Source organism: Xiphophorus maculatus, chromosome 4 (genome assembly GCF_002775205.1).
Source record: "Xiphophorus maculatus strain JP 163 A chromosome 4, X_maculatus-5.0-male, whole genome shotgun sequence".
Taxonomy (NCBI): Eukaryota; Metazoa; Chordata; class Actinopteri; order Cyprinodontiformes; family Poeciliidae; genus Xiphophorus; species Xiphophorus maculatus.
The window spans coordinates 35,063,871-35,083,442 of NC_036446.1; the positions used below are offsets into that span (position 1 = coordinate 35,063,871).

The following is a 19,572-nucleotide window of genomic DNA, read 5'->3' on the forward strand; positions in this document are numbered from 1 at the left end:
GTCTAAGGCCCCATATTATCTTGGGCCGGCCCTGCATGAACAGCGAGCCGCATCTTTGCGCTGAAATCTACCTGGAATCCCCCGGTAGCCCTTATGCCAATCTGCCCTGCTTTTGGAACATCTTGATTCATTTAATGGTGGCATGTTTGGTTGTTGCTGCAGTCCAAATGGTTGGTAAAGTATTTCCGCTGATGCTTATGTGATATTTTGTGAGCTCCAAATGCTGTTAGCTGGATCTTTCTTTAGCAATTGCGGTTTTGCAGTAACTTCTATTCACAGTTGCTCACCTCCAGCCCAGATCCCGTCAGCAGCGGTGAGAACTGCTATTTTGTTAAGAGAGCGAACAGTGAGCAGGCGGTACCGGGGCTCTGAGGTGCGTCGTGGTGACAGTATCTTTATGTCAAGATATCAAGTTCTGACCACAGTGGTTGGACCGACTTGTAGGGAACCGGGCATTTAGTCCAGCACCGGGGCAGCCTGATAAAATTAAAGGTAGAAGTTTTCTCTGCAGCCGAAGCATGTCTGTGTTTAGGGGAGAGGAGGGTCTTTCCACTACGAGGACAATTACAAAAAATAAATAGAACCTTTTTTGTTAACTTCAACATTTTTATTCACAAACAGGTGTATGTAAAAATTTTAATATATATTTTTGATAGAGGGCACAGATCCGCCCCCCTCCTCCTCACCAGATGCCCAGTGACTTAACATGGAGGCAGAGAGACTGAGAATCCTCCTTCACTGTTAGACCGAGGCCAGCCAGACTAGTTTATTTTTGCTAAATTGTTCTAGTTAGCTAAACATTATTTAGGCACAAGCAGGCATCATGACACAGATTTTAAAAAACTCAAAAAGGGCACTAGGATAAAGGGGCATGGGCTCAAGTCCCACCCTTTGCATGTGCCTGGTTAGCACGATATGATAACAGAGCCCTCAGCAGACAAGATACATGACTGTCGTCACAAGATTTCTTCCTTGAAAAAAGGTGGACACTTTAGTAACTGTGTAATTTTTTGAAGATTACTTACCATTCACATTCTGTGTCCAGTCACTGAAAAGCAAAGCAGCAAACCCTGCAGTTCAGGATAGAGTTCAGAGATAGCAGGAAGTCAGAGTCATCTGCTTTAGTCAGCGCTAACCAATATGGACACATCTTACATCGTTTGTCTTTAGATTTTCACAATTCCAGCAATCAAAACTCGTTGAGCTGAACCAAAAAAAGGGAGCATCAAAATTTGAGGATCGTAATCAAACACTTAGGTTGTCAACCAAAAACCTCTGACATGCACAAATAAAAGCTTATGTTCTGCAAATAAATGTTTCTGTTCATCAAACAAAAATAAGTGATTTTAATTTAAATAAATAACTGTTAAACATTATTTTGTGTTTTTATTATTATTATTACAATTCAAAAGGTTTTGACCACAGTTTAACTTTTTTTATTGAGAAGTGTTTTTGTTTGAAACAAAAAAATTATTGCAAATCCTATAGTCTTGACCACAATTTTATTTCTTTTATTTGATGTGATTTTTTTTTATTATTGTGAAACAAATTTAACTCCATATGAACAACCCATAAGAAGAAAACACACACACACAGGTTTTCTTAGGTTTATTTACAAACTAAGTTGAAGAACAGATACTAAGCTGATTTTTCTTGTGCCCAATTACAGAAATTAAACTAATCTATATCCAGAACTCAGAATATTTTTCTCAGTATACAAGTGCAAGTCGAGTCCTGAAACTGGTTAAGGGACCTGGGTGGTACACAGAAGGAAAATATGTGAACTACAACAGGATAATTTTATTAAATTGTCTTGAAAATGATCAGTTTTGGTAATTTGTATAGCTTATGCAGTAATCCATTCTGCATATGCTATACAACCATATTTTACAGCATGTTGTATTATAAAGCAGATCTATCTTTTAAACCAAACTAAGAAATACAACAATCCTAATGTTCCATTAGTTTCCAGGATCAGAGATCTGACTGAACTGGCATTACAGAGTTACAGAGGTGATTTTAAGAAAGATTTTGTTCAGTGCTTTTATTCTGAAAGAGGAATTTAATTTAAAAAATCTGTTGGTGATTTAATTAACATGTATTTATTAGCTGTTTTGCTCTTGTATTCTTTTGAAATAAAACTAAGATGTTATTGAAACAATTTTTTTACAGACAGTTTTACAGACTTGGAAGAAATTTTGCTGTTTTATTTTTTGTCTTATTAATTTGCCACCATTTTCCAACACAAAAATATTAAAGCTCCTTTAACTTTTCTCCCAACTGACATGTTACAACCTCAAACTTTAGAGTATTTAATGTGGAATTTCTGGGAAAGATTTCAATGGTTATTATTTGAAGAACAGCTGAAGCATGGCTGTTGAAACATCAATCTTTAAGTTTTTCTACATATTGTCAGGTTAAAGTCTGGTCACTGCTCCTTTAAGAGACAAATCTACTTTAATCTACCAGTCTGTATGTAGAAGTGCTAAGATAACATTTATTGCAAACTTGGTGTTATTTAAAACAAACAGTAGGACCTTCTTTATTAATTATAGGAACTTCTGTAACTAATTGGTTTTGGATTTTATGTTGAAATGCAAGACCACAATGTTCTTGTGGAAATGTAAAGAAGCTGACAGTCCTTTATATTTGGAAAACCTTTTTGAAAACAATTGATCAATTTCCTTCAACTTTCCAGCTCTATGTTGTTTAATGTTGGTCAATATATTACAGGAATTCCCAACAGAATACTCAGACGTTTTTGAGTGTAACGTGACAAAGTGTGTAAATGCTCAGAGGGTATAGATCTTTTTTCCAAGGCCCTTTATGACTTTTAGTCCTCTGCTACCTGCCTTCTCCTGATTACAAGTCTAACAAGCCCTTCAGGCAAAGCCTTGATCATCTTCCATGCCTCAAATCTAGTCATATCCTGTAGACTCACTCCTTGAACCTGCAGAAGCTCGTCTCCACATTGCAGACCGCTTTGCTCTCCTGCTCCACCTGAAAATACACAGATGTTTCCCCTTCAGTTTCAATCAACATGGCAGCAAGTGGTTCCTACTATAAAAATAAAGGATCATCTGTAAATAAAGTGTTTATTTGGATTACAACAAAATAATCACTTTCTGTCAGGATAATGGGCATACCTTTGAATATCCTGTTGATGACTAAAGGTCTGTCTCCCTGAATTGATCCTCTTCCTCCTTCCAGAGAAAAGCCAATTCCACCAGAACCTTTCTCCACATCAACACTCAGTGGGGTTTCCTGTTCCACTGCTGTGACAAAGTAACATTTAAACACAATTGGAATAAAAGGTAGTTAAATCCCAGAGATGAAGATAAGTTTAGTGAGACTCACTTTCCTCTCCCATCCTGTTTCCTCCATCTTTCTCCTCTTCGTTAGTTCTCTTGCAGATGACTACCACAGCCAAAGTTTGACTACGGGTCTGACGTAAAATAGCAGTGGCATCCATGTGTTTGACACCACACAGTGTTAGACCATTAATGGACAAAACCACATCTCCTTTTTGAATGGTTCCCTCTTGAGCTGCCAGTCCGCAGGGGAACACCTTGTGCACCTGTATGGCAGATTGGGTAAGTTTTAAACACTGACAAAATGCTAAATTTATCAGATTTGATCAATCCCTCCATCATTTCCTGACTCCATAAAGGAAAGGGTCCAACACAAGCTGTGTTTGGATTGGGTTCAGACTGAACATTGTTGGGCCATATAGATAACACTTTGAGGATCCCCTTGACTGTCTAACATACTCTCCCAGAATGAAGCAAAGCTTGCTTTTATTTTGGAGGAGCGCTGTGTGGAAGGCCAACACAGCGCTCCTTCCTCCCCCCTTTGCCTCTGAACGGCTCAGAGTGTTTGAGAGGCAGGAAGCAGCAGCGGAGTCAGAAACTCTTTCTGAATGAAGTAAAACGGTCTGTCAGGAATGTTGCCATGAATATTGCTGGTTTATAACATCTTGTATGTTTACTTTATATATAGGAACCAAATGTTTTTGGTTAAATTGACTTAATTCTGGAATAGTCACATGTCCAATATCTTATTGCTAACTTTGTCTAAAAGTTAACGACTCTTGCCACAATGTTTTATTTCATCACGAGACTGAAACAGCAGCAAATTGAGCCTTTTTTGTTGTTGATGATGTTTAAAGTGCAATGTCAGTGTGAGCAATGGCTACACAACACCTCATGCATAAAACAGTGTGCAGTTTTCACACTAAAACATGGCAAGTTTAGAAATGTGCGGTGCACAAAAAACTCCAGATGTATAAAGCCGTGTACACGCACATAGCTGCAGACATTTCCTTTATGAATCCCAATTTGCGGGAAATGGAGCGCAGCTGCTGGTCCGCCCTGTCACCACATATTAGTATAAATATATTAGTATAATGTATAAAGTATTAGTATAAATACCCGGAAGTCTGCCACCACATGAAGCAGTAACCATGGCAACGTCCTTGTTTGTAGCAGTATAAGTATTTATAATGATAATAATTAGATATTTTATTTAAAAGGTGCTTCAAGGGCATATGAGGTCACCTCACAAAAATAAAAATAATACATTTTAAAGAAAAAAAATCCACATAACATAAATAAATAAAGAGATCGTGCAAATGCCTGTTTGAACATCAGAGCGTTCAGCCGGGATTCAGCCAGAGAGTCAGAAAGCCCTTTGAGTGGGAATGTGGACATTTAGTGGAATAATGTGCATAAGTTGTACATTTACAGAATCGAGATGCTTCATGTCCATAAAGGCGCATTCATAAAGCGGGCCTGGCTCGACTGAAGGATAACTGCAGCTGGACCGGTACCGGTACCGCACGGCTCCTCCTTTAAGTTTTGCTCAGAGCTTCAGGATGATCAGTCTGGATTAATCTAAACACTAATAAACCATCATCAACATTTCCCAACAGATCAATATGATCTCTGTACACACGTTCCCTCTGAATCCTTCCACTGACGATGTTCTCCATCAGAGCCAAAGCGCTCCACAATTACACGGCGCACCTTCCAACCCCGTTTTCTTTTTTAGTCAGAATAAAATTTCCCCATAGATCCATTTCAGGTACTTTGGCGCACAGACCAACGCATTTTGCCTCATAAAGTTACATCTTTATGAGACAAAAACTGAGGAAAAGTACTATTTACATTGGAGCGAGGTTTTCACATCCTTTTATTTTTATTTTCTTTATTTTGTGTGCGTGTTAGGTTATTGTCTGAGGATAAATGCGGTTCAGTTTCATCGTTTAAGTTTAAACAAAAAAATATTAAAATTATGAAAAACAACATCGGGCTTGATGCCTCTTGGTCTAAGTAACTGAATGTAGTCAGATTTCAGTGTATCTTTGTAGTTTGATGTTCATAGAAAAAGTTTGTGTGGCTGCCGCACATTTTCACACCAGGGAAAAAGTGTGCATATATTTACACAAACTTTGATGCAAAGTTCATTTTTATACATGCCGACTTGTGTGTAAAATATGGCGCCACACATTATTTATGTTTACACACGCTTTATGCATGAGGCCCCAGGTCATTTATTTATCAACATAACATTATATTAGATATTATGTGTAATAATATCCCATCAGGAGAACAGCAGTGATAGAATAGTGATGCTGTTAACCTTTTGTTACTTTTTAAATAATCTAAACAATTTTATTATGAGAAGAACAGGTCAGGGGAGAGATAGGAGAGCCAGGTAGCTTTAGGGTGTGAAGATATAAACATCATATTAATTATAGCCAGAAAGGACAAAAGATGAGGACTTACATCAGGTTGATTTGTTTTTTACTTTTCAATATACTGTATATATATACTGTATATATATATATTTTTTTATTTTTTATTATTATTTCCACACTACTTATAGTGGTCAGGTTCTGATTAGATTATCAGCTGCAGTAAAACACCCCAGCTGTGTTCTGAACGTTTATATGGTGAAATGTTCCTGATTTTGTTCTTCCTGTTTGGCTCTAACATTAATTATTTTTATGTTGGTTTTATGTAACTTACATTTAATTTCTGAATTTACGTTTTATATTTTGCAAGTTTAGGAGCAACAGAGAGGAGACATGAAAAGGAGAGAGCTGGAGGAGAAGTTTTAAAATAAATGAGTTAAAACTTTGCATAAGAGTTAGATTATGAGGTAAACAGGGTTGACAGTGTATGAGATATATAATAATGTATGCATCTGCAAATAAGAATTCTATCACGTAAAATGTTCATCCTATATGACAAAATACATAATTTTTTATCTTTAGTTAGTTGACATTCTGCCACTGTATATTAGTGTTATCTGTTGTAAATGCATCAGGGTGCAGAGAATCAGAGTGAGGGACAAACAGGAGCACATAACACAAGGTATTTTAATTCAAATGTCTATGACTGAAAATGACAGGAGAACTAAACCTTTAGGCTTTTTTACCTCAGTCTGTGTTTTTCAATGTTCTGTGTTTAGCAAGTTCCTGAATGCTGTTGCATTGATGTCGAGGTCAAACTACTGGATTGAGTGTAAAACTACTGAGTCCTATTTTACTGTTTTTTACATTTTTGACCAATAAAATATATCAGAATCTGGCAAGCTTGTGTGTGCTACCAGAGAATTTAGCTTGCTAGTTTTTTCTAAAAATCACTTAATCATTTCCTAACAAATGATAAAGTGAGAGTACAGTCCTGAAATGGCAGTCATTTTGCCTGATTAAAGACTCAAGCCATTTGTTCAAGAGGAAATGGAAGAAGATGTTTTTTGGGGACACTATATGTAGACAAATACAGTAACACAGTGTCTTGGATATGTAACGTTAATGTGCAAATAGTAACACGTTAAAATTACTCGTTATTAAAATAAGGGGTGAGATTAGAGTAGCGTGTTGATGACACCCTTGTTTATGACATTTCTGCTCAAGCTTTTTACGGATCTGCCAGGTTTCTGATATGTGTCCCCTCCAATGATAAACCCGTTCCTACCCCCTTTGGTTCCATGACATTGACATATTCTATAGAGGTCTGGGAGAACAACACTTGTGGTCTCAGTTTTTGACAAAGTGGATCAGAGTGTTCCAGCTATGGAGGGACCATACCTTCTGCCTTGCCTGGCCTTCCTAGACAATTCTTCTCAATTCTAATCTCACTTCAGTGCTCTGTCTGGGCTTTCTCCTATTGATATGGATTTCCCTAGTAGAATTTCTACCAGGCCAGTTAGCAAACAAAAGGAAAAGTTGTGAACAATGTCAATGACTTTCTGTGTTGCAGTGTTAGCAATGGCAGCAGAGGAAGTGAAGGAAGTCATTCAGTCCGTGTTGGTCACACTTCCAAATATGGTGAAGAGTGGTGATAATTTTATGTGTAGCTTTCAGTGGCTAGGATAAGTATCCAGCTTCTCTAAGTTTGAACACATAGATCTCATTTGGAAAAGGTAGAATGCTCTCTCCAGGTAAGGGGTTGATTTTTGCCACAAGCAATGGAGTTTCAGTAACTTTACATTTTTTCAGAAATTATGATACAGCAGAGTGCAAGACAGACAGACAATTAGTAGATATAACATAGGTGTTGCTCTTGGAACTATTCTTTTACTTTATATACTACTGAATTTGTCTAACCCACAGGGATCTAATGAAAATGTCATATATGCAGTACCCTCAACCGCCACTGCAGATAGTGTCCTAGAAACAAAATATCAGTAATCTGAGTGATGACAAAAAGCTATTTTAACAATGTCCTCTGGGTTCTTCTTACTGTTGGAGCTTTGTTCTCCAGGTCACATCCTCCAGCGATGCTGAAGCCTAACCCCGCTCCTATGTCTTTGTGCAGAATCACAACATGGATGTCCAATAGTTGCTGGAAGTATGAAGCAGAATTATGTACAGAGTTTAATTATTGTTCTTTTCTTTCATTTTAAAAGTTTAATTTATTTTTAATTATTCTTAAAAGTTTGGTAGAAAAATGATTTAGCAGTAAGTGTTTTTAATGTGTAAACCTGGTTTTAGATGTTTCTTAGAAATTTTAAAATATTTTTCAAATTCAGAAATACTTTATTGACCACAAAGGGGCATTAAATGTTGTTGTAACTCATATTATTCAAGGTTCTTCAAAGATAAAAGTTTCATGTAGTCTTTAAGATATCAATCTTCTATGCTTTTCAGCCTAAATTTTAAGAACTCAAAATTTATTAAAGGTTATGGGGCTTTTTTTACCTTCAGTGTCTCTTCATCCAAAGCTTCAACTTCCTCAATCATCTTCTGTATTTCCTGAGAAGGGATAACTGAGATGACAGAATGAGCGTAGGTTTCTCGGTCAGAGGTCTGCCTTCCTTGCTCAGTGGTGCATTCTGTCAGAGTGGCTAGGCTGTCATAAAGATGAAATACGAACATGAGTATGATGGTGGTGATCCACCTGTGAACATTTTCTGCATCTGTCTGGAAACCCAAACCCATTTTAGCAGTCTCACCTGACAGAGAAACCTTTATTTGTGCAGTCTTTACCCAGCTCAGACTCTTGGGGATTATCAACATCTTTAAGTGGAGTCTCCAGAACATTTTGGGATTGAGGATTGCCATGGTCAGAAGAAGGAAGGGAACGCAATATTGCTTGTGAAACCTAAAAAAATAGACACAATTAAAATATTAATATTTTAATACCGCAAGCAACATTGGGCGGCTCTAACTGAGCTGCGAGGGCCATCATCCAAATCCCATCGCCATCATCAATGCCCTCACACCACTCCCATATGTGTCCACTATCCGGCACATTCGGTAAATCTGTCAAATTGCCTTCAGTTAACATCAGTGCAAGTTCAGTGTGAAGTTGGCCAAGATCGGACCTTCCAGACAGGAGTTATTTTCACTTCCTGTTTCATGGTAAAGTATTGGCAAAGACTTCTTTAGGCTTTGGAACATGTCATGCATGGTGTTTAATAATTAGAGGATACAGTTTTAATCTTATATCACACACAGGGAAAAGCTGGAGGAATCACAAGATAATCATGTTTCTTCTCTAAATGGTTGAGTGATGTCATCAACCTACCACACCAATGTGTTGAGCAGTCCTTCCTGATAATGCACACAAAATCTAGAGCTGACTGGATGATGATGCAGCTGTTGGAAATAGTCTAGGGGAGTGGAGTCAAATTCAAAAGTAATCAAATTGGCCTCTCTAGAAGCTAAAAAAAAAAATCTTTAATATCCATTTTGGTGCAAATCAGATGATGTATGTGAGATTTAGAGCAAACCATGTGAAAACAGTGAGAGATGGGAATTTTGCACTCTTTCAGCCCCAGTCCAGCCATCACACATTGTGAAGAGAAGGATGCAGTACCACCTGATTCTGTGTCAGCAGACACAAGTTGAAATCTGTATGAATCAAAGAGTAAACCTAGGCCTGTCGCGATAAACCATAAATCGATTAATCGTACGATAAATTAAAACTATCGACGTCATTTCAATTATCGGCATTATCGTCTCTTCCACCTTTTTCTCTTTCTGTTAATGACACCGAATGAAAAAAGGCTCAACTCCGGTGCTCTCCACTGACCCTCCTTCCTCATTTCCTTAGTGTAAAGCCCAGCGCACACGACACAATCTTAGAGCTGTCGGCCGATTGTCGGCCCATTTTCAAAACCTGACAGACCACACATTAGCCGACAGAAATCCTTGGTATAACGATTTGATCGGGTTTGTTCCTGCCGTGTGGTGTCCAACAATGGGCACAAAATAATGGCTACAAGTCCAGTTAACTAATTTTAAAACCAGGCATTAATCAATGCTTTACTACAATCTACCTGCAATGCATGTTGCTAGTGTTAGCGTCAAGTCCTGACTGAATGAAAATCATTATAACCTATTTACGTGACGTAACGAAGAACAGCTGAAAAGTTACCGGGTTTATCAACTGCAGTAGCAATTTCGCTCCAACTCCTCCCCTTGTCATTTCTATATTCTTTGCATGTTGAATAAACATTAATGTTGTTTCCACATATCATCTCCGATGTCCGCTGGACTTCGGGTTGCGCCGTGTCAGCTGTTTGGGATTCCCCGACGTAATTTCCCCTCAGAAAGCGGAGGAGAATCCGCGCTTTCTGATTGGCTGCCTGTCACATTCAACAGGCTGCGTTAAGATCCTAGTGGGGAAAACCCCTGATTTAGATAGGAGCAGCAACGACGATCTACCGTAACACACCACACAATCTTAGAAAGGCCAGCGTTCTAAGATTGTTGTAAGGGGAAAAATAGGAGCAAAAAATCATGTAGTGTGAATTATTGCATCAGGTAGTCGATGTGCCCATCTTCTCTATTTAAATCTAATTATTACTGAAGGGCAACATAATATACAGACTTCATAATCTGCACTCTTTTGGTTGAATGCAGTATTTATTTCCACTTTGGCTTTATGTTTAGTTTTTATCAAGTACATTTTTTGTTAATGGAGACTGAGAATCCATTTTATTTTTGGTTGTTTTGTTTATTTTGTTTATCAGTTCCAGTGTTAAATATTCTTTTGAAAATAAAGTGTATCTATCTTTGGCAGGAAATCACATGCATTATTACGTCATTTCCATTAAATCAGTGTAAAAAGGTCTTGAGACAATATTATCGTTTATTGCAATAATTTTTTGAGACAATTAATCGCTCAGCAAAATTTGCTATCGTGACAGGCCTAAGTAAACCACAGACATCCAGCCCCACCCTTTGGCATACATGAAACCCAAGCTTTCTTTTATGTTCATATGGTGCTGTGTCTTTTGCTTTGAGCCGATCCATGTCATGTTCCTCATTACCTTCATTCCTTGCACTTGTGTTGCTCCCTGATTGTTTCCCTTCTTAAGCCTCACTCAGTCACACACTGCCAGATTATCAAACGCTTTTCGCTAGTAGTTTTCCAGTACTCTCATCTCGACCTCATTGTTGTGACTTCACTCATGTTCCCTGGATTTGCCCCCTCCCCTTGCCCTAGTTGGATTGTCGCTGGTTGCCTATCTTTATCTCGACCCATGCCTGTTTTTCAGATTCCCCACTCATGCCTACTGCTCCGGATACCTATTCTGCTCTCTGACCAAAGACAGGCTGTCTGACCAAAGAAGTGGATTTGGATTTTGTGCTTTTGCTGAACGTGGATGGGGACTGAGTCTGTCTTCACGAATCATTTCTTCTCCTCCCCTGGTACTCCTTCCAGAGCCCTCCGTCAATGGAGCATCTGCCTCCTTCCTCGTCCCTCGGCAGATCACTACAGTACTTGATTGGCAGACCAGGTTAGTGTATACTCCACACACAACAACAGATTCCTTCTGAAGTATTTCTCAAGTCACCGATCTCTCCCCGTGCCCCGCAGTGTTGCAGCTGACAAGCCAGTGTGCCCGCTCCGCTCTATCTTTTAATAAAATCTGATATTTTTGCTCACCCCTGTGTCAAGACTGATTCTTCCAAGTACCTCTAGTGAGTCATTACATTTTTGATACCTTTTAACCTCAAATGCATTAAGACTGCAGTATGCAACTGTTACAAAAATGTTTTTGTTTTTTTTAACAAATGTATGTCACCTTGTTATGACAGTATGATATGAGACAGATTATCTGTAAAAAGATAGAATTCTTCCACCTCATCCCAGTGCTACTATTGCCATCTGAAGAAATGCACCACTGTCAAAAATAACCCACAGAGTCAGGAGGAGCATCTTAGCACTGTCAATCAACCTCATGTTTGTGCTGCCAAGTGTGCTAATGGCAGAGGAACAATTTAACATTGCAGCTAATCTGCCCTTTTTGGTGGTCAAGCTAAGTAGCCTAAGCATTCATTGGATGCAATGTTGAACCAGCTGTAGTATAGCACAGTGGTCCCCAACCCCCGGGCCGCGGACCAGTACCAGTCTGTGGACCAATTGGTACCAAGCTGCACAAGAAATAATGAAATATTTCCGTTTTATGTATTATTTGAGTCTGGAGGATCTTTTATTTTGAAAATCCTCTAACCGGATACTCTCGGTTACGTCTTGCGCGCCAACATTGAGTCTACAAGCAGCAAAGTGAGTAAGAAACAGATCAGATTCTTTGGAAAGTTTCTTTGCGTGGGGAAAAGGCCCCGAGAAGAGACAGGAGAATGGATTTATCCTGGCAGTTGATTCCCACATTCCAAGCTCTGCATGATATGCTGACCAGCCTGTTAATGAGGCAATGAAGCTTCAAACTGCTTCACCACTAGAGACCAAGCACCCCGTGCATAAGCAACACTAAGGGTGTCATCGTCTCTCATCACTCCCAGATGAAACCGTCTTGTTGCAGAGAAACAAGCTCAGGGCTCCCATTAGTCGTTATCGTGAGTTAAAATTTCCACGAAAGTAAAATGTTTGTTTTTGTGGCGCATCTGTATCTTATTTTAATACAGATTAGCCACATCTGTATCAGTAAATTATTTGGTCCAAAACATTGCAAATTAGTTGGGCTGGCTCTTTTAAATTACATTGGGTCCAACTTTAGTAAATGAGTTGAATCAACCTTAATAAATTAAATTGAGCCAACTCATTTAATTTAAATTAGAATGACCATAATGTATTAAGTTGAGCCAACATGTTTGATTTAAACAGGAGTACAGAATCACATGGTGCTGAAATAAAGCAAATTAATCAGGTGGAAATCCTTTCCATAATTTTTTTTAATGTTCATCCAAAGAGTTATTTTTTTCAGTGTAGTGATTCTTTATTTTCAGATAAGGTTTTATTTTGTAATATTTCACAGCTTTTTGTCTTGTGAATATCTTATGGAAAAATCACAATACTACTTTGTAGATGTGTTTGTTCTCAGTTTGTCTGCTATTCAAATATAAAGACTTAAATTAAAGTTGATATAGGAACATGGCTCCATAATTGTGAAAACATGTATGCACCACACAGTCAACACATAATAATGCTCTTTTTTCAGGCCAGGCTTTACAGATAAGATACATCATTAAAATTCTTTACTCTGTAATCAGGTAATGTGTTACCTGATTGCTGAAGGCGATGATTTTTCCAAACTGCTCTCCCTCCTGGCTCTTCTGGGGCTGACACGTTGTTGTGTGGAAAGTGTTCTGAGCTGTTCTAAGTCGCTCTTCACAATCATTTCCAGAGTTCTCCTCTAAATGTTTCTCTTCTTCCTTTTGATTCATTCTCACTGAAGAAGCAGAGGGTAAGACACTGGACCTGCTGATATCCACTGTCTCTGACTCAGATTCCTCTGTGGATGGTTGGAGTTTACAACCAGCATGAACAGAGGCTGAAGTAGCATCATCTATTACAGAGTCAGTTTCTAAGCAGATGGTGTCAGAAGGTAGGTTATTAATACCTATCTCATAGCAAGAAAGCTGATCTTCAGACATCTTGACTTTAGGTTGACAATAATCTTGGTCCATAGCTGATGTGATGACAGAAGGTGGAACAGAGATGTTCTCATTCACAACAGATGTTGACTGATCTGACTGCATTTCTGTTGGGATGCCCTGTTTGCTCTTGCCATCATGTCTGTCTGGGGAACAACAGGCACTTTCAGACTCCTGTTTTAACAAAGCAAGCAAGTTGGAATGGGGAGTGGATCTTCTGCTGGCTCTTTTTTCCTGAGCTTCTGCAGTAGAAAATGTCTCAAAAGAGCGAATCTTTTGTTTGAATGACATGCTAACAGTACCTGAGGTAGACCTGCCTCCAAAGCTTCTGGTAACACCTGCCTCAGGTATCTCCTTTGAATTACTGACTTGCTTCCTCTGATCTGGATTTTCTTGTATTTTCCTCAGACTCGGGTTAAACCAAGCAGGTTTGGGTGCCACTGGAGGAGCTATTTTTGATCCTGAAGCTTTTTGAGCTGTGTTTTCAAAAGTCACAATGGATGATGGTTCAGGGGCTGCATCGCTGAGCTCCAGAATGTTCTCCTCTTCTTTCATGGTAGCGATATGGATGCTGTGTATTTTAACAATCTATCTTCTTTGGTGTGCTGTTATTTTTTTAGCTAACAGGCAGATCGTTTGGAGGACTCTTGGAAAGGTGGACCCACTGATCTTTATATGTTGGTTATTGAAAGCCTGTCTCTAAAGATCTCTTCTCTGTGACCTAAAACGAGGCATACAAGATAAATAGTTGTAAACACAAGACAACAAGAAACTAAAAGTTCATCAAAGCAATTCATGAAAGTAATAAATGTTACTTTAACCACAATACAAAATGTATTTTTGTAACTTTCTTGTATCTGACATGGTGTCTCTGGAATTCTCTGCCTGCTGCTTCTGTGTGTTTAGAACCAGTGTTTCTTTTACCATCTATTTACAGGATTTGAAAGTGGATTGACATGCTTAAAACTGCAGTATGTAATTTTTATAAATTTATATTTTTTGCATATTTGCATAAACTGTCACTATGTTGTGACATGAGACAGATAATCTGTCAATTTGCATAATTTATTGTTTTTATTTTTACTCTCTCTCTGTCTTTCTACCAAAAACTGGTAGAAAGAGTTTCCAGTCCCAACTAGACCATTTTTAAAAGAAAAGTTTTGTTTACAGAAACTTAATAATTCATTTTATTTGTTGTTTCTGTTGCTTATGTACTTTTAATATTTAAAATGTCAACCAGTTCCAGTGTTAAATGTTCATTGGAATTTAAAGCTTATTAATCTCCGAGAATGGATTCTTACATTATGTCATTACCACTATATTATTTGAAAATGGTCTCAAAACAAAAATATTATCATTTATTGGAATAACTTCTGAAACAATTTATCATCCAGCAAAATTTGTCATTGTGACAATAGTGATAGCGCTCTCAGTCAAGCTTGTGTATCCACTGCTCAACGTGCCAATGGCAGAGAAACAACTCACCATTCCAAATAAACTGCTTATCAATCAATCAATCAAATTTTATTTGTATAGCACATTTCAGCAACAAGGCATTTCAAAGTGCTTTACATTATAAAAACACAAAGTCATGCATAGAATCAACAATTAAAACATTACATTAAGTCAAGTTCCATCATTAAATGTGTAACTGATTATGTTTCAAATACAATTCTAAACAGGTGGGTTTTTAGTCAAGATTTAAGGGAACTCAAGTGTTTCAGCTGTTTTACAGTTTTCTGGAAGTTTGTTCCAAATTTGTGGCGAATGCTGTTCTCCTCGTTTGGTTCTGGTTCTGGATGCAGAGCAGAACCAGAACCAGAAGACCTGAGAGGTCTGGAAGGTTGATACAACAACAGATCTTTAATGTATTGTGGTGCTAAGCCGTTCAGTGATTTAGAAACTATCAACAGGATTTTAAAGTCTATTCTCTGAGCTACAGGGAGCCAGTGGAGGGACTTTAAAACTGGTGTTATGTGCTCTAACTTCCTGGTTTTAGTGAGAACGCCAGCAGCAGCATTCTGGAGCAGCTGCAGCTGTCCGATTTTTTTTAGGTAGACCTGTGAAAATGCTGTTGTAGTGATCAATATGAGTAAAGATAAACACATAGATGAGTTTTTCTAGATCTGGCTGAGACATTAGTCCTATAATCCTGGAAATGTTCTTCAGGTGTAACTGCTTATGCTAAGTGTTGTCACATACTTGTTGAATCCATATATAACCCATATCTGTGTTACTAACAGAGGTGACTGGAATACTGTTGTGTGTCAGTAGTAGAGGTACTTGGCTCTACTCGATACAAAAATAAAATAAAATTTCAAGAAACTGAACTATCAATCTTATCCCATTAGTATCGATCTGACATTGACTTGGTATGAATATTTCAATATTTTGGATCAATCCACCATCTCTAACACCCAAGATGGAGTTTGGTTGCTGTTGAGCAGCAGATTGCCAGTTTGGTATGTGCTGCCCTAACTTCACTGTGGTGGGTGTCCTATTTTGTTGTGCTATAGTTGACCTTTATGAAGTAGCTACTACTTCACATCGCCTTGAGTGTCCAAAAAAAGTGCTTTAAATATTTTATGTAATATTAATCTCACAGGCGATCGATCACCAGCTAGCCGTTTCTCCTCTTCCATTCTGTATGCGCATGAGTCTGTGTGCATCAGCAGGCATGTAATGCCTTGTAGATGTCGCAACGTCAGCTAAAGTTCACAATTTTAATGTCTTTTGACATAAAAAATTGTGACCAGCTGACTTTATTTATAGGCATTATATAACATCTAACCACTACTGTTTTGTCTCCAGATTTCTGCTTGATGCAACTTTTTGCTGCCAGATACTTTTGCTGTGTCTCATTTCCATAAACTTATTTCCTATTTTGGGCAGTTATTTTTTTATCTTCTGGATTATATAAATGTAGTCTATCCATAACCTCACTCCCTCCTATTTCGAAGAACTCCTTAATGTCACCACACATTCCCTCTCCCTTAGGTCGTCCTCTGCCATCCATTTTGCAGTTCTATCTGCCTGTCTCAGCACCACAGGGAGCATGATGATGACGAGAGGAAAGATTTTTAGTTTTACTATCAATATTCTGGACCCCACTCTGAATTAGGACTCCAGCAAAAGGCTCCAAAGCAACCCTTGCCAGTCCAGGATGGATGTGAGACCTGCTGTCAGCCAGCCTTCTCTTTATGTAGATCATTTCCCCTACTAGGGTACAGTACTTGATAACATATTTTTGGACATTGTTTTTTGCCTTGCAGATTTCAGACCTTATATTTTGGAACAGCTACCTGAGTAAGTACGGTACCATTAAAGAATTCCAGCAGTTGAGTCTCCTGTTTCTGTGCATGAGACCGAGTGTATGAAAATGCGCCATTTTGGAATAAATTGGACTAAATTTGAATTAAAATACTTTGTGAAATCTTTTACTGATATCTGGTTTTTTTTAGAGAATACAATTTAATCTTTCTATATGTGAGTCAGCATGGCTACTGCGAAAATGAATCATTTCGAGTATATCAGCCATGGGAAACATTAAGACAAATGACGACTGCAACAAAACCCCCAACTCAAACAGGAAATTCAGTCGGTGTCACTTTCCTACAAGATACTGCAGATCACACCACCAAATTCACTTTTATCAAATTGTTAAACAGTTAGCAAGCAGCCCAGGCAGTCCTGCATACAGAGAGGTAGTAGTTGTGTCTTACCTGTGTGTTGATCGTTCTTCAGGCACTTTGCAGAATCTGAAAAGGTAAAATCTTCTGCAAGTATTTCAAACTGTGCTTCCTGTCACACAAACAGGAAGTGTGTCACAACACCCAGCAACCACAGAGAAAAAGAACATTAGTTCAAGACACTTACCAGCAGCACTGTTACTTAAATGTGTTCAGTCAGTCCAGACTACGGGGGAATTTTTCTGCCATAATTAGAGAGCACACATTTTCAGGCTGAAAGCAGGATTTCATGTCATTTGTTCTCAAAAATTTTAATACTTGTGTGTGGCGTATACAATGTATATATTTCACACCCAAATGTATACTTTTATTGTGAAGGGGAGAAGGTGAGGTGAGAAGACACCAACGGTTGTACTTTATTCTATTTTTGGTTTGGATTGTAAGAAATTGAGAATAAAACTAGACTCAAATTATATTTTTGTCTTTTTCTGCTGACTTCCACATTGATGACCCCGAACATCTGAACATGTTTTTTTAAAGAGAACTCACCAGATGCTGCTGCCGTTTCTCTGCCAGCTGTGGTTTTGGACCCAGTTTCTTGCCAGGCGGCTGCTGCTCCAACCGCTGATTCTGTTTTCACTGCCCTTATCAAGCTTCCAGAGTTCTGGCAGCACGATCCAGAACCATGGTACCAGCATGTGGAAGCCCAGTTCCATCTCAGTGGGATAACCATAGATGAGACCAAGTACTTCCATGTAGTTGCTGCTTTGGACTTCATTTCCACCCACCATCTGATGGGTCTGCTGAGGAACCCACCAACCGCTAACAAGTACAGCCGCTCAAGGAGAATCTGATTCGGCTCTACCAACTGTCAGACGCGGAGCAGGCTGATCGCTTGCTCTCTCTGTGTCAGGAAAAGCGATGTGGAGGTGGTGAGGCAGAACGCTGTAGACCCAGGGTGTAATAAATAAATGATTTTAATGATGAATGATCCAAAACAAACAGTCCAAAACGCCAGGCAGCACTGCTGAGTGGAAGCCAGGGCTCAACACAGGTAGCAACTGGAACATAGACCACAGGTGTCGAAGTCCAGTCCTCAAGGGCCGGTGTCCTGCAGTTTTTAGATGTGCCACAGGTAGAAAACACTGGAATGAAATGGCTTAATTACCTCCTCCTTGTGTAGATCAGTTCTCCAGAGCCTTGTTAATGACCTAATTATTCTATTCAGGTGTGGTGCAGCAGAGGCACATCTAAAAGTTGCAGGACAGCGGCCCTTGAGGACTGGACTTTGACACCCCTGACATAGACGAAGGACTGAAGCACACATATGACAGCGACAAGACACCAACTCAGACAAGGACCTGACGAGGAACAAGGGACACAGGTGGGGTTAAATACACAGGGAGTAATCAAGGAAACAATACACACCAGGGAGCAATCAAAGGGGTAAGAGAGGACAACAGAGAGACTCAGAGACAGAAACTCGAGATAAATACACAGAAAAACACAGAACATAACACTCTGAATGACTTGGGGGATCGCAAGCCCCCCGAGCTGATGGAGAACATGTTGGCATTACTTGGCTCAGGAGATGTTTCCTTCCGTTTTACACATCGGTTTCTGCTCCAGCTTCCTCCACCTGTTTGCACCTGCTGGCCAGCTCCCCGCTGATCCGGGCAAAGGATTATCGCTCCATGGCTGAAGAAGTGGACCGGATTTTGTTGGCTTCCAGGCTCTAGTATTTCTACCCGGTGTGACTCAAGGAGAGTCGGAGCCTGTTGATGCCGTGGATGTGGTGATGGAGTGATGGAACGACGACATTCTCTGCTTCTACCATCGTCAGTTCAGAGTGAAGGTGAAGCGCTGCATTAATCCATATTCGTTCGTGCGTCAGGGAAACGACAGAGCTGGCGCTTGCTAGCAGCTGTGTGTGCCGGCACCTCGGACAAGCTGCTTTTCATCATGGATGAGGTCTCTGGATGGCGTTTCCTGATGGACTCGGGTGCACAGCGGAGCATCGTGCCAGTTTTGGCAGCAGACGTTTTGTGCGAAAGTAATGGACCGCCGCTGGACGCGGCTAACGGCACTCTGATTCACAGTTTTGGATCGAGTTGGTGACTGTGTGTTTCAACAGACATCAGTTTCAGTGGGACTTTGTAATAGCTTGTGTCTTTACCTATTTTGGGTGCAGATTTTTTGTGTGCTTTTAGGTTATTAGTACATGTTGCTAGTAGCTGCTTAATAGATGCTGTATCTTTTGATACATACCTCTGTAAACTTGGCGGTTCCGGCCATTGACCCCTCGCCAACATGCTTGCCACAGGTGATGAGCATCAGCGTCTGTTAGCAGAGTTCCCATCTTTAACGGTTCCCACATTTTCTTCTACGTGGCAAAGCATGGAGTGGAACATTGTATACCTATGGTCGGTCCACTGGTTTTTGCGCGAGCGCGCCGCCTAGACACCGCAAAGTTAGCGATAGGAGTTTGCAAACATGGAGCGTCTTGGCATTGTACGGTGCTCCAAA

At 39.4% G+C, this 19,572-nt stretch overlaps 1 protein-coding gene across 1 annotated transcript; it reads right to left on the reverse strand.

Annotated features, from left to right (window-relative positions):
* Positions 1 to 1,593: 1,593 nt before the first annotated feature.
* Positions 1,594 to 17,252, reverse strand: il16 (interleukin 16). Its single transcript, XM_023332932.1, has 9 exons — positions 17,234 to 17,252; positions 17,080 to 17,158; positions 12,986 to 14,078; positions 8,464 to 8,612; positions 8,210 to 8,360; positions 7,752 to 7,853; positions 3,358 to 3,577; positions 3,147 to 3,275; positions 1,594 to 3,000 (listed from the first exon to the last, which is right to left on the reverse strand). Exons 3-9 carry the CDS (start codon positions 13,910 to 13,912, stop codon positions 2,834 to 2,836), a joined length of 1,845 nt encoding a protein of 614 aa, XP_023188700.1. The 5' UTR covers positions 13,913 to 14,078; positions 17,080 to 17,158; positions 17,234 to 17,252; the 3' UTR covers positions 1,594 to 2,833.
* Positions 17,253 to 19,572: the final 2,320 nt, after the last annotated feature.

Coding starts and splice junctions, on each gene's coding strand:
- il16 (XM_023332932.1), bottom strand. CDS start 13,912: ATGAAAGAAGAGGAGAACATTCTGGAGCTCAGCGATGCAGCCCCTGAA. Junction 8,361..8,463: donor AATAAAGGTTTCTCTGTCAG/GTGAGACTGCTA, acceptor TCTTTATGACAG/CCTAGCCACTCTGACAGAAT. Junction 7,854..8,209: donor TGGATGAAGAGACACTGAAG/GTAAAAAAAGCC, acceptor TCATACTTCCAG/CAACTATTGGACATCCATGT.